Here is a 25901-nt window from a genome sequence, read left to right on the forward strand (position 1 = left end):
TTAACAGTCCTCCACGTCCCCCGCACAGATGGCCAGCAACGCCTTCTCATAGTGCCCCGAAGCAAAGTGCTGAAAAGAAACCATGCAAAGCATTTCAGATAAAATTATCAGTCTCCATAAAAGACTGTCCCTGAACTGCCAAATTAGCTTTCCCAAATTATTCACTTTTTTTTCTTTTTCACCTAAAGATTTGTGTTTTCTTAAGAAATGTTCCCAGGGAACGTGACTAAAAAATAATGCTACAGTGATATTCAACAGTGTGTGGGTTGTATGAACTGATTGACCCCTACTTAGAAAAACAATAATTTTCAGTAGAATTAAATATATCCTCAACTTTAAAAGGACACCATTGTTTTAACATCATTATTATAAGTCAGGGTGGAGCCTAGAGAAAATTGTTGATAAGTCTCCAAAGATTTAATAATGCTCATATTCATTGATACTGTATTCTATCTCATGAAATATATCTAAATGAAGCTAATTATGAAGATCATAAATATTTATGCTAACATACCCCTTACTGGGGCCGGAGCAATAGCGTAGCGATTAAAGTCCTCACCTTGCATGTGCCAGGATCCCATATGGTCTCTGGTTCTAATCCCAGTGGCCCTGCTTCCCATCCAGCTCCCTGCTTGTGGCCTGGGAAAGCAGTTGAGGACTGCCCAAAGCCTTGTGCCCCTGCACCCACATGGGAGACCCAGAAGAGCTCCTGGCTCCTGGCTTTGGATTGGCTCAGCTCCGGCCGTTGCCCTCACTTGGGGAGTGAACCATTGGTCAGAAGATTGTCCTCTCTCTCTCTCCTCTCTGTATATCCGCCTTTCCAATAAAAATAAATAAATCTTCAAAAAATACCCCTTATTATGGATATTAATGAAAAACTGAAAGCAATCGAGTGAGGTAGTTTATATGTAATACGGTCCAGACCATGGGAAACCATGATTTGGTGCAGTATTCCTTTACGTAGACAAGCATTGTGAGTGATGCACTTTTTAAAAAGTTTTTTATTTTATAATTATTGCAAAGTCAGATATACAGAGAGGACGAGAGACAGAGAGGAAATCCCCTATCCTCTGGTTCACTTCCCTAGTGGCTGCAATGGCCAGAGCTGAGCTGATCCAAAGCCAGGGGCCAGGAGCCTCTTCCGGATCTCCCACGTGGTTGCAAGGTCCCAAGATCATGGGCCATCCTCAACTGCCTTCCCAGGCCACAGGCAGGGTGCTGGATGGGAAATGGAGCAGCCGTGATATGAACCAGTGCCCATATGGGATCCTGGTATGTGCAAGATGAGGACTTTAGCTAGGCTATTGAGCTGGGCCAAAAGGGATTTTTTTTTTAATATTAGTAATTGTTTTATTAAAGGCAATAGTAGTTGCCCCAGTAGTAACCTCGAATATCCCTGTCAGGATAGTTAACATTTTAGACTGTATCAAGAAAGTATTCAAAGTAAAGCATGCGTCACAGTTTCAGAAATGATGAAATGAGGATCATAAAAAATCACACTCAGGAGACTCACCCTGATATCGTGAAACAGGGATTTCCCGTATCTTTCTTTATATCGTTTTCTGATGGTCATCAAGTCTATTTCACTTCTAGCAATCAGGATTCTGATGACAGTTTTATTATGGAAACCAAAGTCCTGAAAGACGCAGAAGGAGAGGTGGGTCACTTGAGGAAGTCGGGGTTTCCTTCACGTCAGTCTGCCCAACGTAGACTTGGCCCTTGTGTGGGAGTGATTGGCTCTTGACACAGTGCTCAGCCTGATACAGAAGCTGTCTCTGTAACTTCTCCAACCTAGTTCAAGTGCACCTGCTGTGAATCACCCTTTTGCTCCCACCTGATGCCACCGTGCCACAGGTCACCGCCTTGATTGAGTCTGACTCCCAACCTTTCACCCTGATTCTGCCATTGTTTGTCCCTTTTCTAGCCTTGGCACCCTCCCTACCATCTCAGCCACACTTAATGCTTTAAATGGCAGATTTCATCATGTGATCTTTCTAGTAAATTCTTTCGGGGTGAAGGAATTGGAAAATCTAGACTTTATTAGTTTGACATTAACACAACAATTACATGTTTATTCTGTAATTTTGTGATTGTTGAGACATTGTAAAAGTGAGAATTGGGAATTGAAATACTTTGTGATTGAAATTCAAATACTGAAAAATACAAGATCAAGGGCCGAGGGCTACTTGTAGAAATGCTTGACAAATGTGTAGAAGCATTTCCAAATGAGGAAATGGTGCTCTCTAGTGGCCAGTAAGCATAATGCACTTTTTGATCATTGGGGATAATGGATGTCACAATTTGAAGTGATTGAAACAAAACCATCAGAAAGTTACACTTGTAACTGGTACTAAGGGACGATACCATTGTGAGAATTTGGGGTGAAAAGGCAGCAGGGTTAAACAGTGAGGATGAACCCCTATATCTACAAAAATGTATCGCAGAAAAATGAAGAAGAAATGGATGATCTAACCAAGCTTCCAAATCCAGTTTGTAGCTCATTAACTTAGGGTGCCCTGGAGAAAACGCAGGAAGACGCTATGGTGTTTGAGTGGAGCTACGATCCTTTAGACCAATGTTTGCCATTCGAGGTCCTCCTGTGTGACACATCCTATCACTTGACTGTTTATTCTCTCACTTGTCCTCCCAGCTGTCTGTGAGTACGCACCCCTCCTCCCCATGTGGCAGATGTACATAAAGGAGATGACTTTTCCATTCTCAGAATGAGTGGCCTTGAATTTAAGCGATATCAAGGAGATACAGAGCATGTCCTGTGGTCAGGTGAAGCTTTCTTCTGCCATTGAATGATCCATCTTTTAGAGCAAGGAATTGTTGAACTACGCCATAGCATGGCTCAGGGCGCTAGTTAATATCAAATACAGCTTCAGTCACAGCAGGCTTTTTTCCTTGGAGGAAGAGTCGCAGACGGGCGGAGGCTAGGAGACTATACCAGGTTTCCTTTCTTACATAGGTTCTTGTGAATGAGTAAATATTTTACTTACAAGATAATAATAAAATAGCCCTGAATATTAGTGTGTTTTTCCAGCACGCTGGCTGCATTTATGGAGTTGACCTGTAAAAATCACTTTGGGGATAGAACTGTTTATTCAAATTGCTGTGTTATTGACTTTTTAATAATTTTTGAGTTTTCAAGGTTCTTTCTCTCCCATGCCTCATACATATGACTATGTGTAAGAGATCTTTTCTTTATCTAAATATTTTTCATGCACATTTTGGATAAAGTGTGTAGTGGGTACTTTAAAAAGTTTGTGAAAAAATGAAATTAAAATATAAGTTCATTTTGGTGCAAAAAAGCAATAAAAATTATGCATAGTTTTTTTCATAGTATGCATTTTACATTAACTTCTTAAAGACTTCATGAATGTGTGGATTTCAAAATTTTTGGCACCAATAGAAATGCATCATTTAAATCCATATAAATGAACCTTCTGAAGTCTCTTCCTACTATCTGATGCACCTGTTCATTTCCTTAAACACAATGTTCTAAAAATGCAATTATTTTCATAATAAAGTATGAAAGATGCCACTTCATTACAAAAATGACTTAGGCTTTATCGTTATCAAGCTATTTCTTTAAGAACTTTTAGAAAGCAACTCTTCATGTTTAAAAATATCTGCTGACATTATTTTGCGTGTTTAAACTCCAGGAAAGCAGCGATTCCTTGCTGAGAATATGTAATGTTTTGACATTTTCCTTTTAGTGCCGCATGTTTTGTACATTCAAAAGCATAATTATGGAGGTCTTTGCAAATAAAAAGCATTTGTATTTGCCAGTTTCTGGGGATGCTATGAAACACTAAAGGTCATGGGAGATGAGAACCTTCTAGAACCACACCTCTTAGCTACCTCAGTCTGATCCAGAGAGCACATCACTAGGTTTGTGTTATAGGTCTTCCGTTGCACAACTTGCCTTTGCTTTTTCGCTGTATATATTCTTTGTGCTGTACCTATGTACATACAAGTTCAAGAATGGAAATCGACATTTAAATAATAGAGGTAAAAATAGCTATTTGAGAAGATATTAAATTTCTGAAGAAAATTTGAAAAATACGCGGGTTTTACTTACATGGATGGCGCTGTGCAGTCTATAAGCAAAATAGCCTGGTTTGTCTCGAACGCAGAGTACTAGGACAAAGCAGAGAGTTGAAAGAAACGTTTTTTTCCTCTCATTACAATCCTCACAGTGAATCGTAGCACTCAGAGCAGTGGTCACACTTGTGATAGTCGATGATACCCACACGAGCTCATTCCCCGAGCGCCACACAGATTCAGGGCCGGGAGCTACTGCAGGAATGCTCATGCCTTCCTGTCTGGGAAAATAACTCTCCCAAGGGTTTTGTGTCCAAGTCTTATCATGCCTTTTCCCCTTTCTTCCCTTTGCCTTGAGTCCGCTCATGGCTCTTTAGAGCACTCATGTTCACGCCACGATCTCTGCTATTGCCAAATGTTCGTCTTTGGAGACTGTTTTTCTCTGACTGTTTAATGCACCACGACCCGTGGGAGACATACGAGTCAGCAATGTTTGATCCACTGCTGCATGCTTCATTCAGAACCTCATTTCACCTTCGTCTTTTTTCTTGGAATCCCATTGGTTCCTAGTGCTCTTTGCAGACTAAGTAGGTAGAGCTTCAAACGGACCGAGTGTGTTGGCATTACTACTGATCTGTTAATGCAGGGTTCCCTGTGACATAGCGTCCATGCAACTCCTGCATCTTCCTCAATCCTGCTTCTGCTTCCTCATAGATTTGTGAGTGGACTGAAATCACTTAAGAAGAACATGTAAGTGTTGTAACTAGCCTACACCAGTTTTAGGAGTCAATCAAAACTGCCATAGCATTAGGAGAACCTAGAGCCTTAGTCAATTTTGCCATACTGAATAAAATTCAGTTGGTAGACCCAGCGCAGTAGCCTGGTGGTTGAAGTCCTTGCCTTGCATGCCTGGGATCCCCTATGGGCACCGGTTCTAATTCCAGTGGCCCCGCTTCCCATCCAGCTCCCTGCTTGTGGCCTGAGAAAGCAGTTGAGGACGGCCCAAAGCCTCGGGACCCTGCACCCACAGGGGACCGGAGGCGGTTCCAGGCTCCTGGCTTCGGATCAGCTCGGCTCTGGTCATTGCGGCCACTGGGGGAATGAATTGGCGGATCTTCCTGTCTGTCTCTCCTCCTCTCTATGTACCTGACTTTCCAATAAAAATAAATAAATCATTTTTAAAGAATTTAGTTGGTGATGGCATACACCCAATAGAGTCAACTAACGAATTGACGAGTGAGTAACGTATGAGATGATAACTTCTAGCAGGCCTAAGACCGTCATAACAGCATTTCCTCTGTAGTTCAAATATCCCCTTTGATTGTGAGGTTGTTATCTCCTCTTCTTTTTATCCATGAACTCAGTAATCACGCTGGAGTCTCTGCTCGAATAAGCTTGAAGGACGAGAACTGATTATTTCTCTTGATGCTTCTCCCTTCCTTCTGCAGTGTCTTCAGCAGAGGTCAAAACAGTGATGCTCAGAGATAATGAATCAGCTATTTTCTCATATTTTGACACCACCTGTTTTCTCTCTCTGCCTTGTGGTCCATATTGGAGGGAGAGGGCTGTCAAGATTTGGACGACATGGGTTCTGGGGTCGTAACTTTGTCACTTGTCAGTTGATATACGTTGGAGTGTGACCTCTTTTGGCTTTGTTTGAAAAAGGAGAGGTTTTGTTGTGATACGTGGTTATTCGATTTTGCTGAGAATTTGCCGGAATATACTCACCTTTTTGTTAGAACAATATAAAAATACAGTCATATACTCCTTCAGGAGTTCTGTAAAATCTATCCAACCATCTTCATGAAAACTTATCTTAAAACTCCTTTGCTAAATAAACTGTGACCAACTCTTCCACCCTTCCTCCCCCAACAACCCAAACAAGAAACAAAAACCCCTTTTCCTCTGGAAGAAAGCCACATGGCTAGCGTTGTCCTGCTGATAAACAAGGCATCAGGAATCCGTAAATGTCACACGGATTAACCTTGTGAGCCCTGATTCCCGAGAGAGCATCTGAGAGTGCCAGGTTAGTCAGAGACTTGACCGTTACTTTATTAAAATCATCAGCTTGGCTGCGCAGTGCATTCTGCCCCCGCAATTCTTTCTCTTGGTAGCATTTGTGTTCCTTCTAAATAATTGTATTAAAGGGAAAATATTCAAGCAAGAACTCTTCCACACACTTTCAGTTCAGTCTAGGCCAGTCAAAGATTTATGGTGGGCCCTACGGGTCTGCTAAGTCTCATATAAATGATCACTCACCAATTGCAACCAGCAGCTGCTGAAAGTATCCATCGTAGCAATCATTGATAGCATCCACTATATCTTGCCCAGAGACATTTTGAAATTCCTGGAAAACTTCAACAAATGGATAGAATTCAAGGGAGACTTAAAACAAAATATTTCATAACAAGTTGTGATTACATTGCTATAATAGTGAAGGTGAATATTTTATGTAAAGTAATGGATAATACTACTGCTATTGATTGTGCTTGAAGAGATACAAGTGCTGTTGGGAAAGTCAGCATAAATCTTGGATTTCTGTTCTCCTGGGGAACAGCTGCTACTTCCAGCGGGATCCGTGGACTCACTGCTGACTTAAATTGACAGGAGGCACATGGCCAGCTTTTATTTATAGGCCATTTGTTTAGGACATCTCAGCCACACTTAGATTCACAGCAAACTTTCTATTAGAGCTTAAATATTATGATAAGTGTTTAAAATCTTGGAGAGATGATTACAATTGTGATCATATAATCCAAGAACAGGAGCAGGTGCTTAGCCTGGTGGTTAAGATGCCTATGTCCCATCTGAAAGCAGAGTGCCTGCTAATGAGGACCCTGGACTCCAACTGACGCTCGATGTAGAATTTAGGAGTCACAAATGATGGCTAAACCCCTGTGTCTCAGCGCCAGCCACATTAAAGCTTGGTGTTTGTTTGATTGTTTGTTTTTGTCACGTTATCAGTCTGGCAGCTGGAAGGAGCCCCTGCTAATCCTTACCCAGCCACAGCTGCTGGTAGCTCTTGTTGCACAGGATCATTTGCAGCATGGTTTTATGTGCCCCGGTCTTCTGCTGGCACGCCTCCCACAGCACCTGAAACAGCGCACAACCCACAGATGCACCAGACCCGCTCAGCCACCGTCACACGGGCTGTGCTCGATCAGGGACAGAGCGGGCTCTAGTTACCATTGCGTCTTGGGCAGCCATAGCAGGGTCCGCGTAACCCTCCTCTCTGGTTCCCTATAAATAAGAGCAGATGTTCCTGGTAAATATCTTAATGAAGATTGGGGTAAACAAACAAACAAAAAAACAAAAAAACTCCTGAGCCCACCAAACAGGTCAGTCCTGAGCAAATTCTTTCCTTCTCTGGACTAAGTTTTTTCTTCCTAAGTGATCCTCCGTAACAGGAGCTGGCGCAGCTCATGCTCTCCGCTCACGGCTCAGCTTACAGATTCATGTCCTCTGTCTTTCCTTCTATTTCACTGGTTATTCCTCAGTCCCGTGAGTTGATTCCTCTTACTTTCCAAGCTGTCAGTTTTGGAAGGTCCCTGTACGTAGTCCATCGTGTTCCCTGCATTCACGCCCCTTTCTCTTGGCAATCTTAGCCATTGCCATGGCTCTGGATTTCTTCTCTCTAGCCTCACCTGTGTATAGTTGTACCAATACAACATCGTTCTGTTGAAGATACAGACCCTCTACATGCTGCTGTTTCTACCATTGCCTCCTTCCAGTATTTTCCCAGTATAGCCACTATTGCGATCTTAAGATCACCTCATTCCTCACTTCAAATACAGTAAGAATGTACCTCTCCCCCATTTCCTTCAGACTAAGGGTTGAAATCCTAAGCTTGGCTGCAGGATTAGATCTAATCTCACTATCACTTCTCTGACTTCATTGACTTACCCTGACTATAGTCCATTTCGTTGGCTTTCTTGTATGGCACCAAAAGGCCTCTTAGCTATTGCTCAAATCCTTAGAGTTTTTCTAGAATTATACCCTTTTTCTGCAACTACCTACTACACCTGTTCATTATCGACTTACTGTTTCATTCAGATTTCCTCAAGTTTCATTTTCTCCATAAGACCTCTTCTAATCAACCTGCTTACAACACCTGACTGCTGTTTTCATATCTGCTAAAATTCTGTATCACATGGCTGCTTTTTTTTAGATTTGTGGTTAATTGTCCATTCCCTCTTGCTGGACTCTAAACAACATGGGGGCTGAAATCTTTGTTTCTCAATAATCTAAAATTACACTTGGCACAGTGCAGGAATTCAGGAAATCATCATTGGAAGGACACTTATAGACAGCTGACTTCAAAGATCAAGGCACAGATGTGGGGAGAGTTTTCTGGATCAATGAGGTTTCCTCTGTAACCTCCAGTGTCTCTAGATACAATTTTGCAACGTTTATCTTCAATTGGTGCCCATCTGTTTATTTGGCAGTTAATTGCCAAAACCACTTAAGATAGAATGATGGATTTTTTTAAAAATGTGAAGGATTGAGTTTGTGATTTTACTTTTTTTTTTTTATAAAGTCAGACAAGAGGAAGACCCCATTGTAGCCACATGGTATATTGTTTAGGTGCCAGAGATGTGGAATAAAAGAGTAAAGGATTTGAATAAGGGATAAGCTAAAAATGTGAAGGGAAGAAATGAAGGGAAGTGACATTTGGCTGAGCATATTCGGGGCAGATAAGCTGCAGTTACTGAACGCTCACAGCAGTAACGTCCCTGACCCTCACCGCGCAAGCTTCAGCCTGGTGCCATACAGCCCTGGGGACCAAAGTGCAACAGGACGGTTTCCATTTTCCTCTTGGTGGAAATCTGTGTTCTCCAGGAACATAACTTTTTTACAAGTTGATTAATTAATTTCCAAGTGACTAATTTTTCATTGTTTGACAGGTAATTAGACCTTCCATAAATACGCTGTTATGAAGGCATATGGGAAGTACTATGAGCCAGTTTTCTGACTGGCATTAAGTGTCCAAGAAGAGCCTGTTCCAGCTTGGTTGTTTCTTACCAGAAACAGCCCTGTCAGAAAGATACTCTGTATTTTAAGGAACAGATTTTCTCTCTTGGAAAAATATGACAGTGATTTTCTACACTTTCCACTTCAGGAACATCTTAAGGCAACTAGGCTCTAATTTCCCCAACCTCCGTTGATTCATAAAAAGGGTAGTGTCTGAATTTTAATGATGTTGAGAAGATGAAAGTTGCGAATAGTTTTTCCTTTGATCCTGGAAATTGGCACATGGGAAGTCAAAGGGGTGATCGTATATGACAACTCAAGAATAATAGAATGTTTGTATTGGGAGGGAATCGACAGAATATCAATTCACAGTCCTTTACTTATAGGGCAAAAACCTGAGCCTCAAGAAAGTTAAGTGCTAATCCCAGGGACATACAAATAAATTGTAAGAGTCAAGAGAGAAAAGATACATACCTTGTTGTTCTGTGCACATGTACCTATACACAAGTAAACAGATGCAGAAAGAAAGAGAGAGAGAAGGAAAGAGAGAGGGAGAGTGCGAAACAGAATGTAGAACAGAGAAATGAAGTGGAGAAGAGAGGAGAGGAGGGCGAGGCCCCTCTGTGATCTACAACCTTTTACTTTCTGATTCTCTGCTTTTTTCATTTCTAATGCACTTATAGGAATATCCATATTGTAATGTTTTGTTATTACAAGACAAGAAATAGGCTTCTCAGCTGCTTTGTGTGCGTGGCTCAGAAAGGCTAACAAGTCTAGTCATTTAACAGTTTTCAAAATGAGATTGGTTTCTAATCAGAATGATGTGTCTTCACCACGCTATTCCTAGGCTTTTCTGTTGTCTTAGAATGCATCATTAGACCTATCTCTCTCTATATTCCTTTTTATTATAGATCTTTAAGAGAAAAGCTTGTGCTTTATTTGTGCTTGTGTTCTACCAAGCCCGTTTCTGAGTGCTCTGAACACAGCTGATGCTCAGGAGAGGCTGTGCCATTGCATATTGCACAGCGTCCTGTTCTGTCACAGGGCAGGATGGTGTTGGTCGTGCAATGCCGTACCTGGATCAGGTTCATGAGGGTGTCTCGGAAGTGTCCCGAGGTCTCTGCATAAATGTCCTCTTGGAGGTTGTTGTTGTATTCTAGGCAAGAAAACAGCCACGTTACAAGTACACTCACTCACCCCCGGCACCATTTTTATCAATGAGCTCTGAGCTAGTTACTGCTGCTGCCCAGGTTGTGAGTGGGAAGTACAAGAAAGACATCAGCCTGTCGCTACTTCTGTGTCAGTAAACAGCCTGCCACTGGAATCAGTCACCTAGTGATTACATAGAAATGGGCCCCTTGTCTTAAAAGTTGATCTGTATTCCAAAAGTAGCATACAGCTTTAAGTCATTTCACATTCTCCAAAGCAGAATTAGGCATTCCATTTCCATGATTGCCACCTGTCCTGTTAGCTCTCCCAATTCCTCTGACTCATTTTAATATTTTGGGTAAAGAGTGTTACATCATCGCCCTTAGGAAGTCTTGCCATTCAAATGCAATGGGGCATTTTCTGGATGTTCAATGTAACTTCTGTGTAATGCATTGGAACTTAAGGCATTAAGTCTTTTTAAACTTAGAACGTTACTGCTTCTACTTTTGAAATGTACCCCCCCAAAAAAACGTGATTTTGAGATAGACTATGAAATTTGTGTAAAGCATAAAAATATGCTTGTAGAATTCAAATCCTCTTGTAAGGGGTGGAATTTTGTACAACTTGAGCAACTGTGGGACTGCTGCATTTTGCCCGGTAAGGCCTCTCTTAGAGGAAGTGGGATGCCCTCTGAATTAGTGAAAACATTCATCTCAGAGCAACTTGTAATTATTTTCCTGGAATAGCTTAACTGGATTCTGCAAGGAATGGCTTTCTTTTTTCGTATGACTTAAGTAGTCTTGAATGACTCACACTTCAAATGTAAGAGTTATCTTAGAGAACTCATTCCAATCCATAGGCTAAAATGCTGCGTGCATTATTTCAAAGCTATGAAGGTCGTATTTTCCTTACGCAAAGAGTAGGCCTCGCGCATCTGGAAAATCTCTCCATTTGTTCTCGAAGCTAATATGTCAATGAGGCAATTCTCATCAGTACCTACTCCCTAGGAAGAAAAAGAAGGGGAGAAAGACTCTTAGGGAAAGCAGCTCGCCTGTGTAGCATACAATCCTCTGGGATATTTTCACAGTTCTGTGGGTATGTAACGTCAGCGTGTGGAAAACGTGAAAGTCACGCTTGTCCTTGTCCCTCAGAACAAAACGTGTTAACAAGTGTGTAGTCGATTTATTTATGGAAATGACCTTTTTGGTATGAATTATTCTGATTGTTGCAAAGTAAACTTTTGATATGCTTGAATAATTGTTTTTATAGAGGACCGACTTAAGATCATGAAACTAGACAAAGGTCACATCTAAATTTTGTCCCTAATTCTGGCTTAGTGAACAGATTTCTACAGATAATGTGAAAAGGTTCACATGATTCTTAATTCATTTTCTTCAGTATACAAGCACCTACTTAGGAGAGGCAAACCCGAATAGCTCTGGGACTCGTCTCCAACCTGCCTTTTAGTAGCTCAGCATGACTTGGTGAGTCTGGGGTTCTATAAGAAGAAAGCAGGCTGACCCTAACCATGGACTCTGTAGTCCCTTCCTCTGACCTCAGCATTTCCATTGTTACATCAATGCCGACGTATTTCCTCCTCCTTGCCTGCCCTGTTGTGTCAGTTATGTCAGAGTATCATGGGACGGCTTTTCTCTCTGCAGAAACACCAGTTTGCACCTGCCCCATGTATTTTTGGCATCAAGTCACTACCTTCATGGCATGCCAGAGTTCATGAGCATCGTAGGATGGTGGAGGGTACATGAGGCCAACCATGACATCCTTGAAGTGGTCTGAGAGCTGCTCTTTCAGCAGCCCAATCAGGTCCTGTGTAGGCAAAAATAAGGATTTCTAATGTCAGTCACCGATGCAGAAAAACACATGGGATCACTATAGAAATCTTCAGGTAGGGCTACCTCTTCCAGGTCATTCTATGTAAGAATCAGTCCAACTTAGATTATACACACCAGAATATTTATGGATTGCAAGCAGTGAGTGAGTATTTAAAAATGACTGATTTAAAAAAAAAAAAAAAAGATTTGTTTATTTGAAAGGCAGAGTGACAGAGACAGAGAAAGAAATCTTCCATTTGCAGGTTCACTCCTCAAATGGTCAACATGACTAAGACTGGGCTAGGCTGAAACCAGGAGCCAGGAACTCCACCTGTCTCCCTGGTAGGTGTCGGAGCCCCAAGTAGTTGGGCTGTCCTCTGCTGCTTTCCCAGGCTCATTAGCAGGGAGCTGGATTGAAGTTTGAAGCAAGACAATCAACAATGTTTCAAATTCAGTCCTTCAATCCAAAAGGATTGAAACCAGTGCTAGTCCTTTCAGAAAGCTCCACGCAGGGGCATTTCCAGCACAGTGTGAGTCTAATTGGACCAACCAGCAGTGCAAGGTTCTCTGAACTCCGTTGGGCATGCAGGGATGAGTTTGAGACAGAGTTGCAGTCACTGTGAGCTGAAGACACACCACACACAGACTTCACACACACACACACACACACACACATACACACACACACAAACACACACAAACACACACCAGGACATTGCAGACAGTTTATGGAAATGTGAGTTAGGAAGAATGGCTTTCAACATTTTCTTTATCCATATACACTTATATATTTTCTCGTGCAATTTTTGAAGTGTCTTCGCAGGTATTTAAAAATTACCTATCTTAAAAATTCTGAACCGTGGGCCCAGTGCCATGGCCTAGCAGCTAAAGTCCTTGCCTTGAACACACCAGGATCCCCTATAGGCGCCAGTTCTAATCCCAGCAGCCCCGATTCCCATCCAGCTCCCTGCTTGTGGCCTGGGAAGGCAGTCGAGGACAGCCCAAAGCCTTGGGACCCTGCACCCACATGGGAGACCCGGAAGAACTCCTGGCTTCGGATCAGCACAGCACCGGCCATTGTGGTCACTTGGAGAGTGAATCATCGGACGGAAGATCTTCCTCTCTGTCTCTCCTCCTCTCTATATATCTGACTTTGCAATAACAGTAAATAAACCTTAAAAAAAAAAAACTGAACCGTTTCTGACATCTGTAAAGTGAGGACTGAGTCTCTATGCTCTGTGACAGCAACAGGAAACAGGGTGCATTTCCCTATCAGAGTGCCTTTATCCCCCAACACACACACACAGGAGGAGGAGCGGAGGCCTCACCCGGCCGTACATGCTCTGGTAGGCCTCGGCAATCATGAGCCTCTGGGCGTTGCAGCGTTGAGTCAGGATGTCGATCAGCAGGTCTTTGTCACAGCCTGGGAAAAGCAGTATTTGGGGATTAGTCAAGGCGCTCTCAGTAGTTTAGGAAGGACCCGTTATCTTGAGATCAAAACCGATGTGCCAGCATCATTTGCCCTGACAGTGCTGTAAGGTCAAGAACAATTTTTACCCAAACTAAAAATGGCTTCAACTCCCATTGAAGCCCAGGTTCTGCCTGGCTCTCATTTTAGAGTTATTGCTGTAGCAGATAGTCTCCTGCCCCTGAAAAAGAACTCCTAAAAATACAGAAAGTAAAGAAAATACAATGTGCCTTCCACCTGCCCTTCCTACTCCAGCCAAGCCAGGCTTTCCTGGCCTTGATGCAGATGTGTGCTGCAGTGTTTGCAACAGACAAGGAAACCTCCAGGGGAGGCCGACCACGTGGGGGGGATGCTGTGAACTCATCACACTTATGCCAAATGTGTAGAGACCCACAGAGCTCTGGAATTTGAAAGAATCGCGACAGATGTTAGCCAAAATAAAAGGATCCATAGTCGAGCGAATCCCTAATCTGCTACAGAAGTCAGGATATTCCAGAAAACAAATAATGGTTAATGAAAACACAATTTATCAGTTTTTTTTTTAATTTTACATTAGTTTTTAACAGATTGAATGTGATTTGTGGCTACATCTAAGAACTTCCCTCCCTGCTTTCCTCTTATTGAGGTTCTTGAGAAATACTGAATACAATGCCCAGGGAACATTGATAACGCTGAACGGACACCTGAGAGAGATCGGGAACCCAAGCTCCCACCATAGGAAACTGCACAAGGAAGGCAAGCCTAAAGAAAACAGATGAAAATAATTGAAGATCAGAGCAAATCAAAAATCAAAAAAAAAGGAGATCAGTGACACTGAAATCTGGGTCTTGGAAATGATCCGTTAGCTCTGTAAGTCCTTAGCAGATTACCGAAGATGGAAGACCCAGCTATCATCATCAGAAATGAAAGAGAGGTCGTTACCAACTCAAGCGAGAAAAAGCGGGTCATCTGAGTAGGACCATGTGCAGATACATCCACTAGCAAGTTTACCCAGCTTTAAAGGAAGAGATACGACTTCCCTGGAATCTCTTCAGAAAACCCAAGCAGAGCAAGCACTTCCTTACTTGATTCTGTGAGACCAGATGCCGACACTCTGACACTAGAACCAGCGAAAGGCACTGTAAGAAAACGATGACTAGTATCTCTAGTGTAAATTCAATGTGAAAATTCTAACAATATTAGGAAATCAAGTATAAAAATGCACACAAAGAATTATGTTTCTTTACCAAATGGGATTAATGCCAGGTAGTACATGAGTTCATGTAACCCACGACACCAAAATGTTGAAGAGGAAAAATCATATGGTTAATCCCCAAATGCAGAAAAAGCATCTGACTATACCTAATGTCTGTCAAGATTAAAAACTTACAGTAAACTGATGACAGGAAGAAATTTCCTTAATTTGATAAAGGATATGTTTAAAAAGCCTACAGCTGATGTCAGAGTGGTATGAAAGTTTAGACGCAAAGTAATGAGGTCTAAATAATATTGTTTCGAAAAAGAACAATTTTTACTTTTGTGCTCCTTTGTTAAAATTTGGAAACAGATGAGGAGACTTCAAAAATTCATGGAAAGTAGAATTAAAAGATAAACTTGTTTTGGTACAAAATTTTAAATTTAATAGCTTTTTTTCCCCAAAAATTCACATTTTCCATGAACTTTCTAAAAAATGTATTACTTGAAAGGCAGAAAAGAGAGAGAGGGAAAGCCAGAGAGAGAGAGAGAACAAGAGGTTATCTTTCATTTGATATTTCATTCCCTAAATGCTGACAGTAGCTGAAGCTATGGCTAACAGAAGCCAGGAGTCAGGAATTCTGTCCAGTTGCCCCATGTGGATGGCAGGAACCCACCCTCCTCTCCCACACCCCCTCTGTCCCAGGGTCGGTATATCTGATGGAGCTTGGAAGTTCTCCAGGTTATTGGAAAGTGGAAGGCTCAGCTCAATTGAGTGTTGCAGGAAGAGAATTTGGATAATAAGTAGGAGAAGATAGCACTTAAGGTTAGGGGGAATATTGGGCCAGTTGACAATGTGAGCAAGCTGCGTCGTTTGGCAAACAGGAAGAGATCTGATTTGGCTGAAGTGAAAAACAGACGTGTCAGAATTCAAAACAAGGCAAGGACCAAGAAGGGCATTCCATCTGAGATGAGGATTTTTGGGTTGGGGTTTTCAGTTGGTGGTTAGCAATGAGGCCTTGTGCGTTTCAGACGCACGCACTCAGATCAGGACTAATAGTCACTGCTGACTGCTTCTAGTATTTTCTTCTATTTCTACTTCTTTGCCTCACTAAAAAAAAAAAAAATCTTTTTTTTTAAACCTAGCACACCAGCTATTTTACAGGCACAGCAGAGTCTAAACACAAGGTAAAACCATAAAAAAATATTTTAGTAAAATTGTTAGACTTACCAAATCCTTGGAGTGCTCCTCCCAGCATTTGGGCGTCCATTACGGGGTTAAAATTAGGAGTCGGGAAGATGGTCCCTTGCACCTGGTGGGAGAGTCAATAACAAGAGTGGAATGACATGCGTCCAAAGTTTCAGCATTTTTTCAGATAAATGGAAGTGAAAATTTATATTTCTGGTTAAACATTTAAAAGAAAATATTCCCCCTCGTTTTTGAGAGGCAAGGAGTCAGGCAGAGGGAGTTCTTCCATGTGCAGTTTTTTTTTTCTCCCCAAATGGTTGCGGTAGCCAGGACTTGGACCGGAAGCTGGAAACCTGGAACTGAATCGGTGGTGGTAGGAACATAGACACTTGACCAAATACCTGCTGCGTCCCGTGGCACATTAGGATGAAGCTGGATTCTAAATGGAGGAGCCAGGACTCAAGCCAGACCTTCCAAAACGAGGTATGGGTGTCCCAAAAGGCAGTTCAACTGTTGTGCCAAATGCCCATCCCTTACTTGTTTTAATTCATATAAAGTATATACACAAGTCTAATAAATGAATATTGTGGTTGTATGTTAATTGTAGGCAGTGAATTTGGTTGGGAATGCGTTGTCTATTGGCCTTGACCATGCTGGCATCTGCTGTTCGGATGGAAAACCGCCACACCTGAGCCAGCAGAAGAAAAATATGGGAAACAAAATAAAAATACGTATTTTCTGAACTGCAGGAAGTATTTTCTTTTTTTAATTTGGGAGTTGGACAGTGCTTTGTTGAAACTGAAGAGGGAACTGTACTGGGGTAGGTGACTAATGTCATCCACATGAATGAGATGTAGGGCAGCTCCTTTGCACACAGCATCACTCTGGAGGACATGGAAATTCTGAGTGTATTATTGGATTTATACACATAGGGCTGGCTTAGTAGGGCATGGGAAGACATGAAAACAAGTCGGAGAGACCTTTGAAAGATCTTCCTCTTGCTAATAGTAAAATGGCAGAGAAATGAAGCCAGGCTTTGAATGCACGTGGTCCATTATTTTAGACAGAGGCAGTCAGGGCTGGTGCCATGTGGTGACACTCAGAACGGGAGAGCTGTCAATCAGAATTTATGACAAGGGACAGCTACCCCTGTTCTCGGTGTGCCCAGGAGCGCTGAGAGAGGAAATGCTTTCCTCCAGCAAATGAAAACAGGAACCCTTGAGAAGATCTGATATTCCCCAGTTTAGCAGCATGATCATCTTTCCTTTAAAAAAAATGATGTATTTATTTTTATTAGAAAGGCAGATATACAGAAAGGAGGAGAGACAGAGAGGAAGACCTTCCGTCCACTGACTCACTCCCCAAGTGGCTGCAATGCCAGAGCTGAGCCAATTTGAAGCCAGGAGCCCAGAGCCTCCTCTGGGTCTCCCACACGGGTACAGGGTCCCAAGGCTTTGGGCACTCCTCAACTGCTTTCCCAGGCCACAAGCAGGGAGCTGGATGAGCAGGAGGGCTGTCAAGATTAAAACCGGCATCCATATGAGATCCGGGCACGTGCAAGGCGAGGACTTTAGCTGCTAGGCTACCACACCGGGCCCCTAGCTGGACTATTTCTCACACCTTGTACACAGTTTAACTTAGAATGTATCACTGACCAAGCAGGAATGCAAGTTCAAAAACTTCTAGAAGAAAATATGGGAGACAATCTGATGAGTGTGATGTGGGCTAGACAAAGAATTTTACAAAACATGATATATGGAGCAATATGGTAAATTCAGATTTGTAAAAACGGAAAACGTTTGCTCAGTGAAGAATCCTGCTGTAGGAATGGAAAGTTACTGAATGGGAGAACATATTTATAAAATTACATTTCCTTTCCTGGCCCATTTATGCCTGAACCATGGCTCATGTGAGTCTTAATCGCTCACCTCCTGAATAAACCTTTTCCATACTGGTGACCATGCTTAAAATGCTTTTTAAGAAAGAGACAAGGGGCCCAGCGCAATAGCCTAATAGCTGATGTTTTCACCTTTAACGCACCGGGATCCCATATAGTCTCTGATCTAATCCCAGCAGCCCCACTTCCATCCGGCTCCCTGCTTGTGGCCTGGGAAAGCAGTCGAAGACGGCCCAAAGCCTTGGAACCCTGCACCCACGTGGGAGACCCAGAGGAGGCTCCTGGTTCTGGTTTCAGATTGGCTCAGCTCCAGCCGTTGCAGTCATTTGGGGAGTGAACCATCACACAGAAGATCTTCCTCTCTCTCTGTCCTCTCTGTATATCTGACTTTCCAATAAAAATAAATAAATCTTAAAAAAAAAAATACAGAAGTGTGAGATCCTGAAGGTGTCCCCCTGCCTGCTAACCGTGACTACTCAAAACACATCCATTTCAGAAGCAGTAACTAAGATATCACCAAGGTTCATGAATCGAACCCCTTTTGTGCTAAGAAGGGACTGTTACACCCCCTGTGAGTATTTACTTTTCTCTGTCCAAGCTACACGCTTGATTAAACAGCAGCAGTCAGAAAGCAGGTGTCAAAAGGTACACAGAAGGTGTGCCTGCCCCGGTACTGATGCCTGTACCGGTCACCACCTGCGTGTCTGTGCTCTTACCTGCCCTGCATAGGAGTGATATTTTTTTTAAAAAGATTTATTTATTTTATTACAAAGTCAGATATACAGAGAGGAGGAGAGACAGAGAGGAAGATCTTCCATCCGATGATTCACTCCCCAAGTGAGCCGCAACGGGCCGGTGCGCGCTGATCCGAAGCCGGGAACCAGGAACCTCTTCCAGGTCTCCCACGCGGGTGCAGGGTCCCAATGCATTGGGCCGTCCTCAACCTCCTTCCCAGGCCACGAGCAGAAAGTTTGATAGGAAGTGGAGCTGCCAGGATTAGAACTGACAGCCATATGGGATCCCGGGGAATTCAAGGCGAGGACTTTAGCCGCTAGGCCACGCCGCCGGGCCCAGGAGTGATATTTTTAGTCCGGTGGCTAGATGAATGTCTAGACAGACATATGCATGTATTCAGAACCTCTGAAGAATTGAACGGTAATTCAAGACGGTGACAACTGTAATGTCAACTACAAAGCAACGATGCAACTGGAAGTTGCGCTATGATTGAAAGGGTTTTTTTTTAATTTATTTTTATTACAAAGTCAGATATACAGAGAGAAGGAGAGACAGAGGAAATCTTCCATCTGATGATTCACTCCCCAAGTGAACGCAATGGCTAGTGCTGTGCTGATCCGAAGCCAGGAGCCAGGAACTTCTTCCAGGTCTCCCAAGGCTTTGGGCCATCCTCAACTGCTTTCCCAGGCCACAAGCAGGGAGTTGGATGGGAAGTGGGGCCACCAGGATTAGAACTGGTGCCCATATGGGATCCCGGTGCATTCAAGGCAAGGACTTTAGCTGCTAGGCCACACCACCAGGCCCGATTAAAATGTTTTTTAAAGCCATTAGTAACAGTTAGTTATCTTAATGTGCTTTTTCTGTTTGTTTTGTTTTGTTTTGTTTTAGTAAGTTGAGAAATATTACTACAATGCTTTCAATTCTGGTTTATTTAAAGATACCACAACTTTTCAGCTAAGGTCTAGGATGATAAAATATACTGAAGCTTTCGGCAGCTTTATTATAAAGTTGCCACAAAATAAAGAAGAAAAGTTGATCCCAAGTAGTTGTGAATAAAGTTGATCCTCTTTACCCGTACTAGAAGCACATAAAACGTATTATATTTTCTACAATTACTTCTATGTTTACACATGATATATGTCATGGTCTATTAATTTTTTTTTCTGGGTCCATCTAGCTTAATGAGCCAAATGTCTGATGACTTTAATAAAAACGTAATTGAGAAGGAATAGATTCAAAACTGTGTATTGTATATGTGTTGTTGACCAAGAAAATGGGCTCTAAGAAGCATGTTTTCACTTGTTCTGTGGTAAGAAATAGTGTAAGCTATGAGCAAAGTTTTAACCTTGCAGGTGAAAACTCGGCAGGATAAATCCTAAAATACTTAAGAAAACCCCACAATTCCTTGCTTTTGCATGGATCAGGCTGAGCTACTTCAGATTACAGAAAATTTGCACTGATGGAAGAACTCAGTAGTAGAGAGACTGGTTGTGACCTGGGAGTTTCAACAACGGAATGACAAATCAGTAAGTAATGCCCTCTAAATGGTTTCTTTGTGCATGTTTCAACTCCACCTAATTCCAGAAATGCATGACTTATTAAAAAGAATTATGATTCATATTATTCAAACATAATTCTGATGACTTCTATTGATTTTATGAAATGAGCTTTTGAACCTGGTGAATTATGATAATCTAATGACTTTCTTCCTGTACTGTTTGTTAACGGGTTGGCTAATTAGGATCAATAATACAAAAATATTATTAGCTGTTGTTTCTGCGGTCACTGAGGATCTTAAAACTTCCATGGTGTTTGCTTTTGAAGATAGATTTAGGTTTAAGTGAGTATTTGTTTAAAAGAACATGATGTATTCCTTGCAAAGGTAAAGATGTAACTTCAAAAAACAAAATTCCAGGTAGTTTTATAATCATCTAGAAAATTCTAACATTACAGAGAAACTAATGTGTCTAGAGAAATATCTCCCACAAGATCCCTGGTCTGTGTTCTGACAGCACTTGGGAAAAGGTAAATGATTCTACTAAGTTGTATTAATTTTTTTATTGTTCTTGCTATTACTCACTCAGAGAAATTGTGAGTCTGGATCAAAGACTCTTGTTAAAATGTTCTCTTTGGAGATTTTACTTTCTATTCCATTTATTCAGTGTCAACACGATATGGTTCTTCTGTATTAGTGGAGTGTGTGTCACAGGAGGGAGTCTTTTTGGCAGTCTTACTCACAGAGAGATTCCCAGTTCTTAGAAGTGGGAGCAAGGCTGGACCCGTGAGGTGAAAATTACGAAAGATACGAGAAGAAGAGTCAGGTATATGTAAGCCTTCACTCCCTCCAGTCCCCAGGCCTACCCTCCTCCCTGCCTCCCATATTAACGAGAGAACAAAGTTTGCATGAATTGTGAAGGTACTTAGCTAAAGGAGTCTGGGGTTCATTTCCAAGTACCAGGTTCAGATACAAATTCATAAAAGGTTGTCATTAAAGCTGTCACACTGGATGCTATGAGCCTAAGAGTGTCGATGAGTAGGGAGGAGCAGAGTTTCAAAAATGTGGCTCTGGAATACTCCTAGCACAAGTGGTGCCTTTGTGTCTAGATACCAAGATGAGGAGTGCGAGAAGGTCTTGGCTGCTGGCTGCATGTCAGCTCAACTTCGGCTGATGTGGCCATCTGCAGAGTGAACTAGCACATGGAAGATCTCTGTAAAACCTGCCTGACAAATAAAAATAAATAAATCTTAAAAAAAAGAAAAAGGAAAAATGAGGGGTGAGAATTAGACATGGGGTTCTGCCATGTGAAAGTCACTGCCTACCATATTAAAACATTTAAGGCCTGGCATGGTAGCCTAGCAGCTAAAGTCCTCACTTTGCATGCCCGGGATCCCATGTGGGTGCCTGCCTGTGTTCCTGTGACCCCGCTTCCCAGCCAGCTCCCTGCTTGTGGCCTGGGAAGGCAGTCGAGGACGGCCCAAAACCTTGGGTCCCTGCACCCACGTAGGAGACCTGGAAGAAGTTCCGGGCTCCTGGCTTCGGATCAGCTCAGCTCTGGCCGTTGCGGTCATTTGGGGAGTGAATCAGTGGACAGAAGATATTTCTGTCTGTCTCTCCTCCTCCCTGTATATCTGACTTTCCAATAAAAAAGTAAATAAATCTTTAAAAGTAATTTTAAAAGAGTATTTATGGGAGAAATACAGTTAGAGTGGATTCGTGAGTTTATAGAAGTTCTATTTCAGGATGTACTTACTAATAAGAGATGCTGAGTTTAGAAGAAAATACATTTCCAGTCATGAACTTTTTGATATTTACTCAACATTGTTCGTAAAATTTGGATAATTATGCAACCACTCACACGCACACACACACACACACAATATGTGCACATATATACAGTCATTCGTAATCAGCAGAGATGGAATGCCCTCTCTTAGAGCAGCGTCCTAGATTGTTGCAGGCCAAGGCTTCTGAGTCGGAGTTCAAGTTTAGGCATTGGAACTTCACTTAGCTGAATAACAGCTCACTTTTTCGGGATGTTTTTTGAGCTTTATCTGACCATTACTTCTCAAGACACTCAAAGGTCAGGAGCTATTAGCACATCTTTATAGACAGGAAAACTGAGCGAGGAAAGATCAAGTGAGTTGTGCTGATTCGCATGGCTGCTGCGTGCTGAGTGCGCCGGTCACCTCTGCGCCACGGTCGTGCCGCCCAGCTGCTGGTCAGAAGCAACCTGTGGTCATTACAGAGGGACGTTTGGAAAGATTCAACAGCGTGCCCATTTGTCACTTCTTAAAGGTAGAGTTAGCACCTTTAATTTTCTAGTCCCAAACTGCCGCAAAGCCTCAGTCAAGGTTGAAGCCAGGCACGGTATGATTCATAACGCAAGTTGAATCAGTGTGTAAAGTTCAGAAAATGTGGTTTTGTGATATGAATGCAATCAGAAGTAGGAATAACCTTTTAGTAATATTTGTTCAGTAAGTCAGATTGCCGATAAACAATCAAAGCTAGATTTCTTGGATGGAATTTTTCCTCTCAGAAATACCTTTCTATAGAGGAAAAAATCTGCTTTAAAAATAATCCTGTTTATCAATAGTCTCTGACCACAGGCCATTTTCTTAGCCTATAGTCACTCCTGGCTAACACAGGTGGTCTTGAAAAACTTCATGGAGAATGGGAACTAAAGAAAAAAAAGCTATGCATGGATTTCAAATTATTTTTGCACCAAAATAAATATATTTTTTAATTTTTTGGATAATTCCTACAAGTCCTGAATTCATTCCTTCTTCCTAGAAATCATGGATTTTACTTAAAGAAGTAGAGCGGGGCCCGGCGGCATGGCCTAGCGGCTAAAGTCCTCACCTTGAACGTCCCGGGATCCCATATGGGCGCCGGTTCTAATTCCTGGCAGCTCCACTTCCCGTCCAGCTCCCTGCTCGTGGCCTGGGAAGGAGGTTGAGGACGGCCCAATGCATTGGGACCCTGCACCCATGTGGGAGACCCGGAAGAGGTTCCAGGTTCCCGGCTTCAGATCGGCGCAGCACCAGCCCGTTGCTGCTCAGTTGGGGAGTGAACCATCGGAAGGAAGATCTTCCTCTCTGTCTCTCCTCCTCTCTGTATATCTGGCTTTCCACTAATAATAAAATCTTAAAAAAAAAAAAAAGCAAAAAAGCAGAGCGAAGGAGAGAGAGCGCGAAAGTGGGTTGTGATGACCGTGTTTACTCTGCAGACCCCTGCCAGGTCCCTGGGCCGGGGCTGAAGCTGTGAACCAGCAGCTCAATCCAGGTCTCCCACGTGTGTGGCAGGAACCCAGTCCTTTGAGCCAATATTGCGGCCTCCCAGCATCTGCATTGGCAGGAAGCCGGATGAAGGAGCCAGAGCCTTGTACTGGACTCAGGTATGCCAGTGTGGGATCCGGGGATCTCAGCCGCTATGCCAGTTACCTGGCCTGTGTCTGATGTATACAGCGCTTTGCCATCACTAGATGAAAGCCATCGTTGGAAGTCAACACGTGTGCCGTCCTGATTGGGCTAAAATGCTGCCTGTCTTATTATCTACAATAGATGCTGTCTAACTTGCTGTTGCCTCACTTGGTGCTCTTGAGCCGTCGAGGCAAACGCATGGAGTGTGATAAAAGGGTTAGGTTGCTTTTAACACTGCTGTGGTGAACCTTCTTCTGTTGGCTAGTGAGTAAGGGGCAGGCATTGTGACACCTCAGCACCCCGTGTTGGAGTGCCAGACACAAAGTCTGGCCGTTCCATTTGCCATTCAGCTTCCTGCTAATTCAGAACCTGGGAAGAACAATGTTCAAGGACGTGGGCCTCGGCCGCCCACATAAAAGGCTTGGATGTGGCCTGCTTCGGCCCTGGTTGTTGCAAACATTTTGGGGACCGAACCAGAAGATGGCAATTGTTTCTTCATTTCTCCATCCCTTCGTTTCTCTCTCTGTCCCCACTCCCAACCTTCATCATTCCTGCCTTTCAGAAAATACATGAATGGCTGGGTGGGGCCTTTGTCTTAAATTCTTTTACATGAACATTAAGGAAATTTAACATGATAAAAAAAATAAGAAGAAGAAGCAGGGAAAGGTACCAAAGGAACAGAAAATTAAGTAAGACTTAAGTTAGTGTAGAGATCAAAAGGATATAGTTGCATAACTACATATATAGTAAGTAAAATGCTACTGTTCTAATAAGAGGTTATCTGTTGATAGAAAACAGGACAAAATTAGCCAAAATTTCTTTAGAAGTTACAGCTGATGTATTCTAATGAGACAGCATTATTTGGTAGTACAGAGTCCGAGTTCCAGGGCTGCATGGATACTCCGGGTTGGATCTTGGCTTGGACAAGTTTTTTCTAAAACAATACTATTTTACAACATTTTCTCCAGTCTAAGAGAAATATTGCAATAATATTGCAATTTCTTTGAAAAATGAGACCAGGAAATTTCAGGATGAAATTGGTATTCACTAAAGCAATAGTATGGAATGTGGCTACATTTGAAGTCTTCATTTTAATATTTAATTTGAAACAAAATGATTAAATTTTCTAAGAACTAACACTTTGTGAATGACTAAGCTATATAACTTGTATATCTGCACACACATATACTTTTTTTGGCCAAAGCACTTAATTAAATAATGATGTGATTTTTAAAAAACAATAAAATATCCTGGAAATTATTTTCTTTAATATAGCTGAAAAAATAAGACAGTTTATATTTAGTTTCCAAAATCATTTGAAATGGATACATTTTCAGGTAATATACATTTATGTAGATCAATGTTGTTCATGAAAAATTGTTGATTAGAATAGTTGAATTGAAATGATTCAGACAAGGGAAAAATATGAAATGACTAAATTGAGTTAACCATTGCTTAAGCCCCAAATTAACACAGATAATTAATCTTAAGAAGTAAATGTAATAGTGTTAAATTAAATAATTTAAATAATTTATTTAAAGTAAGAACAATGAGGAAAACTACTTTAATTTGTTAATTTTTTATTGAAATCCTCTAGTCACATGAATTATCCCTGTCTTTGTGACATTTTTGTCCTTGTCCATTTTTACACTTGTTATTTAAAGTCAAATTAGCATAAACATATCTTTCTTCTCAAACATGAACTATTTCCTTCTGGTGAAGCCATCAAAAATCCTGTTTTCTAGTTGAAAAAAAAATCTTATTAATGTGGAGGCAAGAATCTTATCTGAATCCAAATTTTTAGGCTGCTTAGGAAAGTGTAAGCGATTGAATTGCCTCAATTTGATTTGAGACTTAATAATATTAACACCACCTAATCGCTACATCGAACACCTACCTAGTCATTACAGATTTAATGACAACATCAATATTTTCTGTTGAAAAGATTCAGGAACGCAAGTGGAATTTCGCGTGTAAGGATCAAAGTTTGAAAAAGACTGGGCATCTTTATAGCAATAACCATGATACTTACATAGTCCCCACAGAACATTCTGGCAACAGCAGTTAGTTGCAAGGTAGAGAAAAGGACTGGGCAGGTGGCCGGATGAACAGACTCGTCTCCCCGTGCAGTCACAATGAGCTGAGAGTCACCAGTCAACCGGTTTTATATGTCAGGCCAGAAAATGGAGGCACGGCTCTGGAGGGCGCATGACTTGTTCTTACCTATCGGTTGGGAGTAGGCAGAACTGCACAAAATAAATAGAACCGTGAGCCTAACCCCTGGCTGTGTGTTGATTTAAGAAATACAAATTAGCCAAATAATGGAGTACAACCTTTTCAAGAAACTGATGACTCACAGAAAGTGAAGTTGATTAACTACCTAGTTAATGATTTATTTTCCATTAGCCATTATTAGAATCCAGACTCTCTTAGAGGGGCTCCAGCCCTGAATTTATATTTTGAGTTGCCAGGTACTTTGTGCGTATATATATGTATTTTAAATTCCAGCTGCTCTATGTT

General features: G+C 41.9%; 1 protein-coding gene across 1 annotated transcript; it reads right to left on the reverse strand.

Annotated features, from left to right (window-relative positions):
• On the reverse strand, positions 1–25431 carry ANXA10 (annexin A10). Its single transcript, XM_004591447.3, has 12 exons — positions 25414–25431; positions 15872–15953; positions 13328–13422; positions 11881–11994; positions 11083–11173; positions 10098–10177; positions 7237–7290; positions 7050–7143; positions 6310–6405; positions 4088–4146; positions 1514–1636; positions 1–69 (listed from the first exon to the last, which is right to left on the reverse strand). Exons 1-12 carry the CDS (start codon positions 25429–25431, stop codon positions 1–3), a joined length of 975 nt encoding a protein of 324 aa, XP_004591504.2.
• Positions 25432–25901: the final 470 nt, after the last annotated feature.

Source organism: Ochotona princeps, chromosome 32 (assembly GCF_030435755.1).
Source record: "Ochotona princeps isolate mOchPri1 chromosome 32, mOchPri1.hap1, whole genome shotgun sequence".
NCBI classification, from domain to species: domain Eukaryota; kingdom Metazoa; phylum Chordata; class Mammalia; order Lagomorpha; family Ochotonidae; genus Ochotona; species Ochotona princeps.

What these genes read in the sequence shown, in the direction of transcription:
- ANXA10 (XM_004591447.3), bottom strand. An exon ending in CCCTCATGAACCTGATCCAG is followed by an intron (nt 7,291 to 10,097) that starts GTACGGCATTGC and finishes TCTTATTTATAG; the next exon opens with GGAACCAGAGAGGAGGGTTA. An exon ending in TGGCTGCCCAAGACGCAATG is followed by an intron (nt 7,144 to 7,236) that starts GTAACTAGAGCC and finishes GCGCTGTTTCAG; the next exon opens with GTGCTGTGGGAGGCGTGCCA.